Source organism: Plectropomus leopardus, chromosome 20 (assembly GCF_026936395.1).
Source record: "Plectropomus leopardus strain MGB_pleo_1.0 chromosome 20, ASM2693639v1, whole genome shotgun sequence".
In the NCBI taxonomy this organism is placed as follows: domain Eukaryota; kingdom Metazoa; phylum Chordata; class Actinopteri; order Perciformes; family Serranidae; genus Plectropomus; species Plectropomus leopardus.
In genome coordinates, this window is record NC_142195.1 from 21704702 (window position 1) to 21722920 (window position 18219).

Consider the following 18219-nt stretch of genomic DNA (forward strand, 5'->3'; position numbering starts at 1 on the left):
TCCTAATTTCTGCTTGTTTCTTCCTGCAGATGTTAATGTCTTATTCCTGAAGGGAGTAGGCGGAAGAAAAGGAGGAGGAGGCTGATCTTTTTTCTATTTTGCACATGTTTCAAGGATACAGTGCATTGATCATTTTCTGTCCATCACAGTTACTCACCAAGATTACCTAGACATGAAACCAGACGATGATAATGCGATTCAGCATTTTTGATTAACGGTGACAAAGAAATTCTTCAGAAGAACTTTTGAAAGCGGCACCAACAACCACCATCAACAACAACAACAACAGCAGCAGCAACAGGAGCAGCAACTACCGCAACAGCAACAGCAGCAGTGATATCAGCAGAAACAGTCTTATATTACCCCCTGGTGGCTTTGATGGGCCACAGCAGACTTTTTTTGGCAGACAACAGTTTGGTTTGGGAATCACCTCTTCAGAGCAAGAAAATCAACTCATCTGATGACAAAAAAAAATCTCCTCGTGACCTTTTTGTTCCTTTTTCTTATTTTTACTATTGATCATGAATTAATTTTCACTTTCTTCTGAAATCGCAGCACCGTACAGACAAATACACACATATACAGAGCATTCGTGTGTTTGTGTGTATCGTTACCGTAGCGGTCCCCATACAGCTAAATCATCATGCCAAAGACTCAACTCCACCCCCCACAAAGTGGTTCCCAAACAATTCACTGAGCTTCCTGAAGCCTGTGACTGCCTTCATCGTGGGTTACAAGAACCCCAGAAAGTTATACGCGTGTGTGTGTGTGTGTGTGTGTGTGTGTCTGTGCACAACACTTGATTGATGTCGACTCAAACAGTAATGAAACTTGGGACGAGTCTGAGGAACCCTGCAGCTCCTGTTTGTGTACCATTTAACAAAGAAGCCACACAAATGCTACGTCCAACTCTGAATCTGTCAACTCCGGCGACTGAATCAAACAGACGGAGTGAGTCAATTTTTTTTTGTTTTTTTTCTCGATATGAGGACTAACACTTTGAGGAATTCAGTAACGGTAGTCTGGCTTAATTAGACAATTAGCTTTACACTCTGCTTTCACCGACTGGCAAAGAGGACCTGGATTGTAAAAAACAAACAAAAAAAATAAAATAAAATGGATTTGAGACTGAACAGTTTTTTGCCCACCCATTTGTTTTGGTTCAACGACGACAAAGTTGGTTATTGACACATTGATGCGAGCTATGTTATTTTTTCCATTTTGCTCTATACTGTAAAATACAATAACACAAAACAGTTTGCTTTCCAAATTCTGACGCCTTTCCGAACATAAAAAAATTGTCTTTTTGCAGTTTACATTTCAATAGCCAATATCACCAGTTAATATTATGTTATTCAAAGGAATATTGATGTGTTTTATTGTATTTTTTTATTCTTATGGACAAATAATACAAACACACATATAGGATTTTAGTTGGGTTTTTTTGTTTGTTGTTTGTTTTTTTCAGAGATCATAATGGCTTAATTCTCCTTGATCCTATTTTGTAAACTATGATATGTAACTTTAACATTGAACAAAAAGTTTATTATTTAATAATAATAATAATGTATGTATTAGCAGTAGAATGTCGTAACCTGTACCTGGGGTCTTTTTTATAGATGTATATACAATGACAGGTTTCAACCATTAAATGTGACCATTTCACAATGAATGATGGCATGCTGGCTTCATTCTCATTTTGCCTTTTGATATTTCTAGAATTCAATTTATCATTATCTTTTGTGCCCTGTTCAGAATGGATGATTCATATTATTATCTCCTGATTAGAGAAGATGATGAAGGTGTCTTTGCAGGGGGCAAAAAAAGGCATTATATTTCTTTAAACAGGCATGAAGACACAAGTAACTTTTCAGTAGAAAAACAGTGATGACACATTTCATACTTCCCACACTCTGCCACAGACCAACACTGCTTCATTTCAAGTTCTTTAAATCAATACTTGTGACCTTGCAGAGAATGTTTTTCTCACTTTGGCTTCATGGGAGACGATTCAGAATAGCTATATTGGCATTTCATGAACTAAAGTTTGTGTGTGACACATTGCTTTCACTTCACTTTCACTTTTTTTCTTGACACTTAAAATGTATCCACAGCTGGTATGTCTACACAGGGGCTGTATGGCCATCATTTTACAAATGGTTTCATTAGCTGACCAAAAAATTCAGTGCTAAAATCAGCATGCTGGTATGCTCACAATGGCATGCTAACATGCTGATGTTAAGTATGTTTATGGTTGTAGTTTTGCGCATTATTATGCTAACATTTGCTCATTACCACAAAACACAGCTGAAATTACAGCTGAGGCTGATAGAAATGTCATTAGTTTTGCATATATATTCAGTCATAAATAAAAATACTGGACAGATTTAAGTTTTTACCTGATAATGCTGCTAGAGGAAACATCAGAGGAAAAAAGTAAATGCACTCAATCCTCTGGGGAACATGAATGTACGTACCCATTTTCATGGCGATCCACCTAATATATATATATAGATGTGTGTGTGTGTGTGTGTGTGTGTGTGTGTGTGTGTGTGTGTGTACAAATAGAGATATATTAATAAGAATCACAAATATCAACCAGCTGGTGTTGCTAGAGGAAAAGTAGGATGAACACCAAAATTAGAAGGATTCATCATCTTGGGGCCATAAATATCTGTAGAAATGTGTGTGACATTCTATCAAAAGTAGATGTTGAAATATTCCATTAAATACGTGAAACTTCGTCCTTTGGAGAATATGAATATAATACATTTCATGGAAATCACTTGAATAGTTGAGATATTTTAATAATAACCAGAAATGTTAACTAGTAAAGGGATTACAGAAAAAGTCAGAGGTTTCAATAAAATAGTAGGAGTCATCGTCTGGGGGCATCAATATTGGCAGAAAATTCATAGCATTCTCTTCAATAGTCTTTGAGATGTTTCATTCTGGACCGAAGTGGAGGTTATGGTACGCTCAGAGCTATGCTACCAGCGTGACTTAAAATGCCACAACTTTCAAAACAGACACCTGTATCATCATATTGTTGCTGATATTTCTTGCCTGATTTGACTTCTTTGCATTGTTGTTTGAGAGAAGTCTTTGTCAATGATAGAAAATTGTTGAGCTACTTAAAAAAAACAGACTTGCATTACTTTATCATCTGTACTGCTGAACAAAGCAGCCCATTCTGCAGCTCTGCCACTTTCTCCTCATTGTTCTGGTTCACACTGTAGAAAATCTTCACCTGATGGTGATGATCAAAACCTTGTTAGTCATGCTCACTAAAATACAAGAACAATGTGAAAGTAACATGAGGGTATTCTTCCTTTTTTTTTACGACCTTCATTTTTGTTTCCAAATAGCTGCAATGGACACATGTACCCTTTGTTAAAAAATATTTTATACCTGAAGACATTATTTCTAGAAGTTTTGAAAGTTTTTTAGTACACAAAATAATTGCTGAGATCTGGGAACACTGTGAGATTGCTGCAATAAAGTCTGATAGGGCCAGACACATGAGCATTCACACCATCAGACAGGTTTGGAGCAAGCTAACAGTCCTCAAGTTAACTGTAAATGTTTGCAACAGACTGACTTGACAGTAATTTAACCCTTGTTATTGATACAAAATAAGTTTGGCCAAAGAGTTTTCTCTAAAACCTGCATGATTGTCTAACTGCTCGTGTTTCTTACCAATTTTGATATCAGATAACTTTCTCAGATAAACAGTCAACATTCAGTCTGATTCAACTAAGATTTAAGAACTAAGGAGATTTGGTTGGTCAAAACTCCCCTTTTGACCTTTAGATCTCACTTTCTGTGCCTTCCTCTTTAATCTGTCTCGCTGACCCTCCTCCCTCACTCAAGCTCTCTTTCTTTCAATATTCTGACAAGCTCTGACAGGCCGACGTAGAGACCGAGGACAAATCAATACACCATCTAACAGCTGTCAGCTGGAGTCCTCAGTGTGTGTGCAGACAAGAGTGTATCTGCTGCCGTGGGTAATGCATTCATTACTCGCTCCTTCCTTTCCCCCCTTCCCTTGCTTAGACTGGTCTTTTCTTTTTAAAACTGGAGTGTCAGTGAATACCCAATTAATATGTACAATGACGACATTAAGTGAACAAGAGCCCTAAAGAGGGCATGACATTTGAGGACGAGTCCTTGTTCTTTGTGGCAAAAATAGAGAAATATAGTTAATAGATAGTATCACAGAACCTTTCATGTAATATTTCAATCAAACTTTAATTAAATGCAGTTGAAATGTTCAGCCATGCTCCCTCCTTGTGCAACCACGATATGATCCACATTAACCTCTACAGAGGAAAGTGTGTGTGTGTGTGTGCATTTGTATGTGTGGAAATGCCATGCGGAGCCTGTCAGTTCCAACAGCCTTGCCCGACTCTAATGACTAGCTTGACCTTTCACTGATAACTGGAATGAATGACATGACCTCTCCTTCCCGCTCACTTCTGCCCCGGCCTCTGGCTCTCGGCTCTTTAAACTCTCAACTCGCTGCCCTTCTCTCTTTGCTTCATCACTTCCTATATCCCTCTGTTTTACAACTTCTGTCTCTTTCTGTGTCTCACGCACTGTTTAACTTTCAATTTGTGCTTCCTATTTACAGAATCTCAATTTGCATTTTTCTTTCAAACTTCTTATGGTTCTGGTTCTTATTGGCATTATTTTACACAGTTTTGAAGCCACATGCACAGCATTAAATGCATCAATACATGTGGCTCCTCATGTATTCTTGTGCTTTTGCTTTTGGAAACAATATGTTGTTTACTTTTTACAAAACCTGTTTAAACATCACTTTTCTCTGCCAAACACACTTATGAGGAAAACACCTCTGAATTTTAACATACCATACATAAGAGAGAAAAATAAGTACATAAACATAAATTCAAAAATAAATAAAGAAATATATATATATAAATCAGATACATTTACAAAGTCCAGCACCTAGTGCACATGGTGTGTGTATAAGGCATGTTTGAGACACACTCATGAAAAAAACATCACTAAAACAAAATATAAAATGTAATAAATAAATAATACAAATTAAAATGTGATAAACTATAAGATAATTATGAAAAAAGGTTTCAACAAACGATTTCAGGAGGCAATATATGTATTTGATCAATTAATTTTACTCTTTTGAAGTAATTGAAACAGTTAAATCTGCTGCATGTGGCCACTGGAGGGTAGTAGAGACAACCTCACTGTGCGCTGTCTATGGTGCTGAAACATTCAAAGGCATTCTCTGTCTCTGTGCTGCTCTCCATGGTGCTGAATAATTCAGGCACATGGTATATTCTACTTCTCTGATTTCATATCTCCTCTGTCCTTGATTAACTCACAAATCAATTAAGGACACCATAATGATGGACAGTCCAGTTCTTTCTGTTTTGTGCAAGAAGGATGAGTGGAGGAATCCACCTAACTGTTCCACCAATTGCTTGTCAGCCTTAAACACAACACAGCTGGCGTCTATGAAGTCCTGAAATTTAAAGTCAACTCCATGAAATGAGGGTTCATGTCATGAGTCATGTTGTCATTCAGCACAGTTACTGCCAAAACATTGATGGCCAGGATGTTACTCATTGTTGACTGCAGACTCATTCTCCAAATTGCAGTGATTCACACATTTGTTTGTCACTTTCATGTGTCACTGGGGCTTATTTTCCTTGAATAGATAAATTTAGACCAGAGTTGGACCATTTGACAAAATCAAATCAAATATGCCAGCTTGGTGGGTCACTTAGTGTCTCGAAACAAAAACATGTCAGGATAAGATCAGGCTTTCCAGACTAAGGTTTCTCAGGAAAGCAAGCATGCAGAGAGATTATAAAACAAATGTGGACACTGTCGCTCCATTCAGAATTAATGGATCAGGATATGTTGAACTCAGTTGGACAACCAGGAACAAGCTTGCAATAGATCACAAAAAAAGGCATACAGATCTTTTGTGGTATAATTATTTATTTTTATTTTGTTGGTGTGACATATAGCAAACAAATTAAACAATGGTGAAACAAAATATAAAGACATTGACACAATATATATGACACAGACATCATGATCGTTACAGTTTTTTAATTGTTTCAGTTAGCAGTGTGTGTGTGTGTGTGTGTGTGTGTGTGTGTGTGTGTGTGTGTGTGTGTGCATGGATGAAAGTGTGTTCTGTAAATATGTCATATATTTATATATGAATAATGGCAACAAGAGGAATGTGCAGATGAGATTTAAAAAGATTCAAAAAGGGTAAATAAATAGTAAATACATAGATAATAGGGAAAACCGATAATAAATAAATAAAATAAATAATAAAATAAATGGAGGATAATAATAATTATGCTGATGAGTGAGTTTAACAACTATATAAAAAAAATACAGTTGATAATAAATACAGAAAAAAGTAAAATCTTAAATGGAGAGAAAGCAAACCACAGATTGAATCTGAAATTCCAAATGACTACCTCCTGGGGAAGTCATTTAGAATAAAGAGAACCAGGCTCATTAAAGAGATCCCATTAAAAGGGATTAAACCGATATGATCTTGGATCTTTAATAGAGACATTATTAAAACTGGACTTTACATGAATAGTGAAATTCCAATTTATTGCACAGCAAATTTCATCATTTCAACTGACACGCCAATTTAAAAAACCTCCCCTCAGCAGGTTTGCCCTATGAAATGAAATACAGGAGCAGATATTATCTGCCAGTCTCTTCAGTAATGGGATTAAAAATGCTGTTTTCCAAAAACAAAAACAACATTTATCTACAAGACACTCCCCCTGGTTGGGTTGTACAAATCATTGTTCATCATATTAGTATTAAGCACATTTTTTGATCCTGAAACGGTGTAAACAATTGTAAGAGAAGAGCCAGGCTGCAGACTGTGGCAGTGACACCACAGTGCTCACTGTGTGTCATTTAATTATAGGGTTAGTACAGTATAGGGTTTGTTAATGTTTAGTGCCCATTTGTGTCATTTGTTTTCTGTGGTCTCTTTCACCCTCCAGTGGTGCTCGGAGAACCTGCAGCCTCTAAAAGTTAGATCTCTTGCTGTACATGCCTGGATCATACAATTCTCTGCTGTAGCTAATACAAACATCAGTTCTTTTACACATTTTTGTGTATTTTTATAGCTCATCCCTCCTGAGAAAGAGTAACAACCAAGCTGGCGCTTGTTCATTTAGGCTGCAGTTCTCCTATTTACATTGTTATTCTGCTTTTATATTGGGTTATTTACACTTTAAATCCATTGTTACTTTTTTTAAAGAAATAATAATAATCTTAATATTTTTTAAATAATTTTCACAGAACAAAGTAGAAATCTAAGTGATGTGTACATTTACACATTGATGCCTTCACCATTACCACTTTTATAATATTAAATGTAAATAATATTTTATTCTTCTACAGACCATTACAACTTTCCCCATACTGTCACAATAATGCACTGCTTATTGATGCCACAGGTGACTGATGAGAGGCAACTATTGAATCACTACATAATGATGAATCTCCATGAAGAACAAAGACGAGAGCTGTAGTGATAAGGACAAACTCATAAAATTCCAACATCCAAAGCTGGCTGACAAAATCCACATTGTCCTGTGCTGTTATATCCCAGGAAAGCGGGATATTATGGTTAAGGTTGTGCCAACGCAGATCCTTGGTGTTAAAACGAATAAAGTACCGTGCTGCTAAAACTGTTGACTTACATGCCTTTTTAAATTTATTTCTCGAGAAAAAATCCTCTGGCTTAAAACATTTTTTGTCAACAAACATTATAGACATAAAATGATTTGGCTGTAAAGACAATGATTTTATAACATACAACTACAGAATATTTAAAACTAAACAATTAGAAATTGGAAAAAGCCTGAATGAAATAAACATTTCAGTTTATGAAATGAAATAAACATTTCAGTTTATTTCATCTGGTAGCAGATCCTGGAGGTGTATTTATTTATTTATTTTTACGTCTGTTCTTTTCTATTTTATTTACACTTTTTACAGTTAAATTTTTTTCTAGTTAGGCGTGTGTAATATTTTTTCTACAAGATAAATAATGATATGAATGTTCGTGTGTTGAACGTTTTCAATAAAGTTTGAGGGAGAAAAAAAGCCGCTGCTCTGTTCCTGTAGTGGGCGTGGTTTAAATGGGGTTGCTGGTTCCGGCATCCTTCGGCTGGATATACTTTGAGCGCAGGGCGATGGGGTGAGTATCTTATTATTTATCTACCGGCTGATGAAAAAAAATACCTGAAACATTTGAAGTACTCAACGTGCAGTTAAATCATACGTTTCAATTACAAGCGAAGGTTGTCGCGTTGTGTAATTCACTGCGGTTACAGTAGAGCTAATCGTGAGAGCTGCTGTCCGCCTACACAAAGCAGCATCTGCCACTTAGCCTGTTAGCTCCTAGCTAGCTGTCATATTCAATGATGTTAACAATATCGGTAAAATAATGTTGACTAACATGTCTTTATTTTGAACGGTCTGACATTAACTTGAATGCCAGATGAACAAACATAGCCGTGTTTAGCTTTGCTGGCGTTACAACGGATAACCGAGAGCTAACAGCGGGTGACAAAAATAACTAGCTTGCTAATTAAAAATTTATACACAGGGACATAACGTTAGAGGATTTTTTTTAGAAGCAAGAGACTGCTGTTACATCACAGCTTGTAACGATGAGATAAATCCAGATAGACTGCCGGTTGAACCTGGCCTACATTTCACTCGGTTGCATTAGAGACCAATTTTTGTGTCCCCCCCAGGGTTCAAAAGACAAGGAATGAGCAGTGGTCTCTCTCACAGTCACACGCTATGTTTGGATGGGCAGTCAGGAACTACAGTATTGAAACGACGCCTCAGGCTTTCTGCTTTCTTGGAGTTTAAAATACGTTTTACTTGGAGTGCAGGGGCAACCTTTAGATGAGGACTGTTGTGAACAAAATAATTAATATAAAATAAATGATGAATGATAAATGATAGATTTCATAAGCAGTTGTGGCAGAGGTACTCAGGTCTTTCACTTTCACTAGAGATGGCCCTTTGCAATCTGAAGTCCTGCATTCAAAATCTTACACTGTTAAAAAAGAAAAAAAAACATGTTTTTACAAAAACAAAACAAACTGGCAGCTGTGGTTGTCAGAAAAAATATGTAAAAAAAAATACAGTGAAGATATAAACAACTTACTAGAGAACAAAAAAATTTACTGTTTAAAGCTGTTGCGATTACAACCTATGATGTAAATACAAACCTAACATTTCTACTGTGTATTTGAAAAACAAAAGTACAACAAAAATACATAAATATATTACTATATAATATATTGTGATATATGCTTACTTTGAAATTAACAATGTTGTTTGTTTAGTGCTTGACAAAATATCACTTTATATTCAATTCAGTTTTATTTAGAAAGCCCATGATTACAAAACACAGTTTGCCTCAGAGGGCTTTACAGCATATGACATCCTTCTGCCCTTAGACCCTCACAACGTCAAAGGAAAAAATCCCCCCAAAAAACCCTGTAATAGGGCACTGTTTCACTGTTTGTTTGTTTTTTTATTTATGGTTTTATGATGTCATGATTTTACAGCAGTTCCCCCGACAGTTTTTTCAGTGTACTTATCCCTTGTGTTGTCTTAACTTTCTATGTACACCACTTGTCCTAAGGGTCAAAAATGACCACTTGCGTAGCCCAAGAAAGTAGAAGAAAAGTGCAAAAAGTGGTTTTGAATGCATTTCATTATTAGGAGATATTAACAGTCTATGGCAACATAGTATGTTGTTATGCTGTACAATGAGGACAGAATGCAAGTTTGTCTGCATGTACTCTGCAAATGTATTTACCCTATTGGATTCAAGGATGAATTGATGAAAATGTGGTGGTCAAAGGTCAAGGTCACTTTGACCTCTGAAAGAACATTTTTGGCCATAATTCAAGAATTATGGCAAAATTTAACACAAATGTCTATAGAGTAAAATAATAATGATGTGAGATGACATTTATATCTAAAAGCTCAAAGGCCATCTGCATTGTGACATCTGCAAAAACACTTCTTTGGAACAAAAGGGGAGACATTAGGTAGAATACTGCATTTGTGACATTAATCTCTGGTATTTATCTTGAAACTGTGCTGATTGTATTTATGCGCGACATCCATATTTACAGCACTGTCTTCTGGCATGGCTACAGCTTTATATTCAGTCAGAATCTGCTTTATTGGCTCAGCATGTGAACACATACAAGGAATTTGACATTGTTTTTTTGTTTCGCTCAATGAACTTACACACTAATAGAAATATAGCAGAGAAAGAGAAACAAAATCAAGTCACAAGAATTTTATTTGTGTCTTTAAAAATCACAAATCAAATAAATTGCCCAAAAGAGCTTCACTATCTGTTAAGCAAACAACATCGTCTGTCCTCAGACCCTTAACTCAAATGCGGAGAGCTTCCATTATTGGGCAAAATTGGACCCGGGGGTACTTGTATGAGTCCATCCTCTTCACTTACTCTCCCTGGATGACAGCCAGGACAGAGGGCCTCCTTTTCCTTTGGGAGTCATTTGTTTTGCTCTTATTGAGCTTCAGGTGATTGTTATTGCACCAAATTACAAAGCTCTTTGTCACTCTTCTGTCACACCAGTCCTAAAGTGAAGATAGTATGTTTTTTTTAGTGGAAATTATTCAGTGGAATCATACATTTCAATGTTTTTCAAAATAAAGCTTATCGCAGCGGTGTGTAACATTTCATGACATTTAAATTATCATTCCAAACTCTGATTATGGTCATGTATATGTATGTAAATGTTTATGTGTGCACATATATACATATTCATTCATACAATATACTTTCCAATGTCCTAACATCTGAAAAAAACGAACAAAACATAATCCTGAAGGAGTGACAGCTTTTATTTTGTAGTGGTGGCGCGCCACTGTCATTTATATGTAGCAGAAACCCTGAATCCATATATCTTTCTTAAAATAAGGAGGTGTTCAACTTTTATTATTATTATTTTTTGTCATATAACGTTTTAAAGTTTGGCTCAACAGGACATTCAGAGTAATAGTGGCATATAGTAAACAAGCTAATGGCGCTAATGGTGGATCAGCAATGTGCAACAATATTTTTTGCAGACAGCACATATTAACAAAAGACAGGGAATGTGATATATCAACTCGCTGTGAGCTGTAAATTCAGCTCTTTCAAGCAGAAGAAAGAAGAGAGAGAGTCTCTTCCCCTCTGTGCTGCTGCCTGCGTCTATGCAGCAGCCTGTATCAAAGAGTAGCGTGAAAGTCTAGAGCGCTCTTCTTCAAAGTCTGGGGACCAAAACGTCCCCAGAAGTACACTGCACAGCACACTGACTTGCAAAAACCAAAACAAAACGACTCCTCAACTTAAAGCAGTCTCAGTCATGATTCGAGTCTTTGACTTTGAGGGGGCAGCCCTGCGTTGCACACATGAACACACTGTCACAGCAATTTATTTTTTGTAATGTGTTATATGTTTTGTGCATTTCCCGTTACAGATCAGTTCCTCATTAATCTTTCTTCCTTCCCTCTCTTTCCAGTCTACCTGATTCTTGCTGACCCTCAGTGGCGATTGGCCCCAACAGCCAGCTGTCAACATGCAAGGATTCTACTCCAAGCTCGACTCCTCCCCCTCCTCGTCCCCATTATTGGGGGTGGGTCTTGGGGGAGAAGGTGCTCCCGTACCTCTCAGCCTGGCTGTGGAGACGGAGAAAGCTCAGGCCCTCCTACAGACATTCAGCTCCGCCTCTCTCTTGGCGTCGGCGGGACTAGGTATGTTCTGTGTGGTGGCGGACCACTCTCTCCAGCTGTCTCTGATCCAGAACCACCTGTGGCTGCGTGCTGCCCTGGACAACGCCACGCATGGATTGATAGGGCTGTGGTCATGGGCAGTTGTTATTGGACTAAGGAAAAAGAGTGATCTTTATGAGGTGCTGCTTGCTGGTCTACTGGCATCAATCATAGACCTGGACCACTTCTATATGGCTGGATCCCTGTCACTTAAGGTAAGATTTGCACCCTTACTGAGAGTTCATTAGCTTTAATGATAAGTGTAGAAATGTACTGAATATGAAACATTTGCAGTGCGCAAAAGTATACGACTAATTCATTATAATTTTGGACAGTGGGCAAGTTCACATTTCTGATTCTTCTTTTTTTTATGGCCAGATTTGCGTGCCAGGATGTGCAAAGCTGTAGTAGATTAAAAATGAAAGTTAAAAGAAAAAAACTTAAATAATCATGACTTTCTCTTTTGTAATGCTGATCAATATACAACATTTTGTAGTCAGTCCGTGTTTGCAGTGAGAAAAGAGACAGTCAGTGTTTATCAGTTCGTAGGTGTTTGTGTAATTATGTTTTTGTCCGGCACCATCCATTTTTAATTGGAGCAATATTCATATTTTTTTAAAGATGTTTTAGTAGAGGCTCCAAACACTGAAACATCGGGGCATTTGAGGCTTTGCTACATTCAATTTTTACTGAAAGCAGCTATCCAAGGATAGGAAAAAAACAAACACCAAAGAGAGTGGACGTGAATCTTAAATCAAAGGTCTAGTAGTTGTCGGGCTCTCTTCAATGATCATACATTTTTTTCGGAGTATGTGCTGTTTTAAACAGTTTTCTTCTGGAGATGTCATCAAAAGGTTGTTTCAAAAAAATATATGCAATGCTATTTTGCAGATTTTAACCATGTTAACACACTGTGTGCTCATTTGAGTAACGGTTTTGGGGTCGCGGTTTTCGGTTCGGTAAACGTTGTTGTTTTTTTTATCTATTTTTTCAGCACTCCAGAAATACCATATATAAGCAGAAAATATATAGCCTAATAAGCCACCACTTACAGTATTTAAAAAAATCAGTTATTGTCCAGGACATGTCATGTAGTCATGCAAACTGAAAAAATGAGGCAGTTTGGCATCAGGCACATCATTGTGACAGTCTAAGGTTAAAACTAGGTTAGATTTTGGTGCAGCAAGAGGGGAGACATTGCTGATTTCATCATACTTTTTATTTATTTGGCAAAAAAGGTTTCAAGTGTTTGCCTTAAAAAAAACACTTGTTTTCGCCCAGTTTGCCCATGGTTTGGCTCCGCCAGCACTACACACACTGCATTATGCTGCTTGTGACATCAAACTGCTGTGCTTACTAGATCAGTCCAAAACATGTTATTGCAGCCAGCAGCAGGGTTTCCAACATATCCAACTGAGCCTCCGCATCCTAACAGCGTAATGCAGTGTCGTGCAGTGAGGGCGACAGCTTCACACATTAAACTGATCCGAGTTCAGGAGTAGAATAGCCCTTCATTCATTGAATTTCCTGACACTGACTTGAGATCAGTGGGTATCATGGTCATTTACCGCTTACCGCCATCAAAACTAGCTAGTAGCTAACCAAATTTAAGTTGGGAAATTCAAATGTCAAAATGGACCGTTTAATTTTCAAACACTGACGGACAGAAAATGAGCCGGGCATGTTGCATAACTATTCATCCACACCTGAGGAGGAACAGGAGGGGGAGGAGCCTGCTTACTCCACCTGCCAGAGCAAGTGAGTTTAAATATATTTAAAGTTCTTTATAAATATCTCTCTCTCTCATTTTGTGTGTGTGAGAAGTGTGACACATGATTTAAAATGCACAGGGTTTAGGGGCCGGTGTTCACTTGGTGTTGCGTGTGAAAAAGGAGTCAGTGCAATCATCCTATAGTATCATCTCAGCTCGTGTATTATTTCTGGTTACTGAGAGGGCGGTATTACTTATGTTGAAATCTTGACATTGATTTGAGACCCACCAGTGTATGGATTAGCCCAACCTTTATATAGCCCAAAAAAATTGTCTGCCGTCACCACTGAACAAGACAATCTGGTCCCAGGGTGACGGGAGGACAGGACTACTAATGTGCTGACTTTATTGCTATTTAGCGGCTTTTGGGACCCTCTCAGCAGGATTGTTTTTTTTTTTTTTTTGTTTTTTTAAAAACGCAACACTTAGATCATCAGGGAACAAATAAGCTGTCATTTATTACCATGCTTGCTGCTCTGAGTAACTGCTGAATACTGGTGTAAGCAGCCGCTATCTCCCCTCTCCTCCTGCTCCGTGTGTGTATGATGGTGACGAGAGGACACGCTGCACGCCGTGTGAGTTCAGGTGTAGTGAGTTTCCAACTCGGTTATGTGAAAGAATAAACTGATATCTGATGTTTTATTCCTTCCAACTCCCAACAAGCAGAAAAATCTGTAAATACGCAGAGTTTGCAGCAAAGCTGTTACTAAAGGAATGTTTTGTAGCTGTGGTGCTTCCTGACATTTTGGGGAATGTTTTACTCTATAGTCCCACTATAACTCAAACAGAATATTATTTCTTATTTCGATTTTTTTTGTACAATTCAAGTTGACATAAGAAAATAAGAGGATAAAAAAACCCAAAATATGAAAATGAAATTTATTTTGCTCTTGAAAATGACTTCCTTTTACAAAAATGTGATTTTTCCCAGCTCTTTGTCTGAAATTTCATTTTTTTTGGATGAAAATGCACAAGTTCAGATGTTAATAAAAAGGGAATGGAAGAAGCTAGAATGAAATTTTTTTTTGTGTGTATGAAAGCTGAAGATCTGTTCTTTATCTTGATGTATTAATTGTTTTTAAAATGACAAAATATTCTGTAAGTCACAATAGTCTACTGTCTGTCTGTATTCGTGAGTGTTTTATCTACAGATTAAGCAGCCGTAGGCTTTTGTTGTATAAAAAGTTTTATATTTTTATTGAGTGATACAATTTACAGTTACTCTGATTTGACAGATTGTCAGAGCATTTCTTTTTAAAAACAAAACGTCCATTTTAAGAGCCAGAACTGTCCTTGTTTTTGTTGTATTAACTGTAGCGATGTCAGCTATTTTTGGTTAGGTCAGAGCTATAATGTTAAATTCATCTGTTCTCACTACATCTTAGCCTTTCATACCCTCAGGTAATGAAAAAAGAAACAAAAAGAAATTATCGGTTATCGGAAATTTATTGGCCAGGAGAAGTGGAAATGATCGGTTTATTGGTATCGGTTGAAATAATCATTGTTGTGCATCACTAATATTTACCTCTCCCACTTTCTGCCAGGCTGCTGTTTCGCTCCCCCAGCGTCCTCCCCTTCACTGCTCCTCTCTCATCCCTATCCTCTGTCTCTCCCTACGCTTCCTTATGTGGATCGGACGCCTCAAAGATGCATGGTGTTCCTTGCCATGGATGCTTTTTATTTCCATGGCAACACACCATGTCCGGGATGCGGTGCGCCATGGCCTTTGGGTGTGCCCGTTTGGCAACACGGCACCGCTCCCCTACTGGCTGTATGTCAGCACCACGGCGACACTTCCTCACCTGTGTTCAGTGCTCATGTATCTGACAGGAACCAGAGACGTGATCTCTACCAAACACGGGGTGGCCATCGATGTTTAGATGTCACCAACTTTCCAACGAAAATCGCTTGAAACAACTTTTAGATACTTGAAACTACTGGAGAAAACATTTATGGTACCGGAAACTGTCATTATATGATAATGGAAAAGAAACTGAAAAAAAAACATCTGTTGTCTGTTAAAAAAAAAGACTTTTTGAAGACCGAATGTTCCAGTGTGAGCGCAAATCGTGGACTTTATTCTTTGAGATTTTTTTCCTGGTATAATGGAAATGTATCAAAATCAAGTTGACTTATCCCGAGTGATGCTTATCTCTAAGAATTGTCAAGTGTTTCCACGGTGACTCTTTAGCTTTGACATTGTTTTGCAGAGGCTGGCCTGTTATCTGTTCATCTACCCAAACCCAGACAAGGGACTTTATATCATTTCTTAGCCTCTGAGCTCAAACTAACCTGAACTGTCACCATCCGTCCTCATCCTAAGAAGGAACACTCAAGGAAAAGTCAACCAAAGTCAACCACAAACTGTAAGACTCTGTGTCACTTTCATTCACAGCAAGTCCAACAGTATATTACCGCTGTTATTCCATTGTGCATTTATATTTATTTATCTGCCATAGTAGTGAAAAGTAATGTGTTGTGCGTTCATTGTAGAGTGAGTTTTAAATCTACCACATTCCAATTATGGATTTATTATCAATCACCACAAAACAAATATGATCTGTTGCTGTAATTACCAGAACTATCACCTCTCTGCCACTTCAGCGGTGTCTCATTTTGTTGCTTGGATGAGCATTATTGTCCAGTTAAAAATAACTTTTGCTAAAGAATCAATTTTCTTTTTTTTTCTTTTTTTTTTTTTTTGCAAATCTAAAAGTTTTCAGTGCTAACCATGTCAGCCATGGTTACGGATCAGGATTTTGTGGCTTTGTAATCTACAATTGTTTCTCAAATTTGCTGCATTTTGACATGACATTGGCATTATTGGGTTAAGATGAAAAAACACATTCTTAGTCCCTACAGTAAAACACAGTTAACTGTTTCCATTAAGGTTAAGACTATCTGAGCAACAGTTTTGTTGGTTATATTTGTTAAAAGGTGACAATATTGTGCATGGATTAACTTGGGAAGTATGCCAATTTTAGGAGATACCATGATAAAGACGTTGTACAAGTCAGATTGATGGCTTGTAATCAGTTGTATTGTGCCACTAAAAAACTGCTTTTATTTTTACAGTTTCAAACAGTGTAATTTCTTTTTAAACCATATTTAAGAAAAATCACAATAAATCTACCTTGTACCTTGACAGAAGATGAGCTTTGCTGCCAGTGTGATGGTGTATGGTGTCATAAGTGACCTCCCTATGTTACATTAAACACGGATAGAAAAAGGGACCTGGAGAGATGCTGGATAATTATTTTTGAAGTTTTAAACATTTAAGGGAATTATTTGTTCAATGGCTTGTTGATTACCAATAATATGTAATCGCTGCATTAATTTGCTGTGCATTGTAATACTGCAGTTTTTCTTAAGCTTATGTAATTAAATGATTAATAAGGTACATCTTACATACTGAAATGTCTAGCTGGTTTTAAGCTGTGAAGTCATGACTTGCAGAAGGACATGGATTGTTTAACTATTTATTATACCTTAAAACCACCTATTAAGACAGAGCACTTAGAGGTAGGAAGTCTTTACACATTTTTAGATGTAGACTGATTAATTCATCATCAGTATTGTTTACTATATTTTACATTATGCATCATGTGGTATGGTTATAGAGTGAATTTCTTATGTTTTAGGAGCTTGTTAGTCTGTTTTTTAATGCAATTGCTTTGAGTAAAAATGGATGGTGAACTTCTCAAGAGATTTCTAGTTGTCTGCATATATTTTTTGTGATTTGGGAACAATTTTTTTAGATTATGTTGCTACTTATTCACAGTTTTTTGTTTTTATTTGTTTTCTTGTGGAGCTCCTGGTGATTGTAAGGTTGTAGTGTTGCTTCTTGTCCACTGGGTTGCTGCAATGAGCCGTAGGGATTTACAGTTTGCTAATTTGGTTCTAATTAAGTAAAACTAAGTAAAAAAAAAAAAAAAAAATTACAGTCTCCGTGGGGTTATTTTGCTGCTATTGCACTATCATGTGTTTTAATTCTTCATGGAATATTTTCCTTTTATGGATTTGAGACTGTGTTGGAGACACTGTACAATAACTGCTTAACTGCAAAGGTTAGAAAGAAAAGGTTAAGTGATGGGTGCCGTCCCATTGCAGTTGCAGTCATTTTGGATTTCTCTCATTACTGCTGCTTGTGTTGACAATGTGACCTTCACTGATGCAATATTATGTTGAATTTTGCACATTTTGAAAAAAAATTTTTTTGTTTAAATTTTTTTGTATTATTTGTTGAATATGTTTTTTATGACAAAGTTTTGATTTCAGTATTCAAAGTATAGGTAGTCACAAGATAGTGTTCTTTTTAGCTCAATAAAATATATCCTGTGTATATTCTGTGTTTGTGCAATCAATACATGCTGTAACCTTACAGGATTCTTTCGGTAAACCACACCTGCAGCACCCCTTCTCCTGTCTCTCCTGCCTTATGCCAGCAAATTCTGTCTGGTTATTATGTTAATTTAGCACAGCTCTTTCATCCCTCCGTTAGAGAATTGCAGACCAACCTCAGCTCTGTGCTGCTTTGCAATCTCTTGCCCTCTCGGTCTAAGGACCTGACGCCCACTGAGTTTGCT

General features: G+C 37.1%; 2 protein-coding genes across 5 annotated transcripts in view; both read left to right on the top strand.

The window, feature by feature from the left end:
* Positions 1-1672, top strand: part of cntfr (ciliary neurotrophic factor receptor) — a 266284-nt gene extending 264612 nt beyond the window's left edge. For all 4 annotated transcript variants that reach the window (XM_088071261.1, XM_088071260.1, XM_042510003.2 and 1 more), the window contains one exon: positions 30-1672. In XM_088071261.1, the coding sequence (XP_087927387.1) occupies position 30 (1 nt within the window). In that variant the 3' untranslated portion in view covers positions 31-1672. The remainder of the gene's footprint in view (positions 1-29) is intronic.
* A 6493-nt stretch (positions 1673-8165) lies between these two features.
* On the top strand, positions 8166-17975 carry tmem267 (transmembrane protein 267). The gene is made up of 3 exons (XM_042509878.2): positions 8166-8242; positions 11613-12077; positions 15178-17975. Exons 2-3 carry the CDS (start codon positions 11670-11672, stop codon positions 15511-15513), a joined length of 744 nt encoding a protein of 247 aa, XP_042365812.1. The 5' UTR covers positions 8166-8242; positions 11613-11669; the 3' UTR covers positions 15514-17975.
* Positions 17976-18219: the final 244 nt, after the last annotated feature.

Excerpts from the sequence above, each read along its gene's own strand:
- tmem267 (XM_042509878.2), top strand. The coding sequence starts at position 11,670 with ATGCAAGGATTCTACTCCAAGCTCGACTCCTCCCCCTCCTCGTCCCCA. Across the intron at positions 12,078-15,177 it reads CTGGATCCCTGTCACTTAAG|GCTGCTGTTTCGCTCCCCCA; the intron begins GTAAGATTTGCA and ends ACTTTCTGCCAG.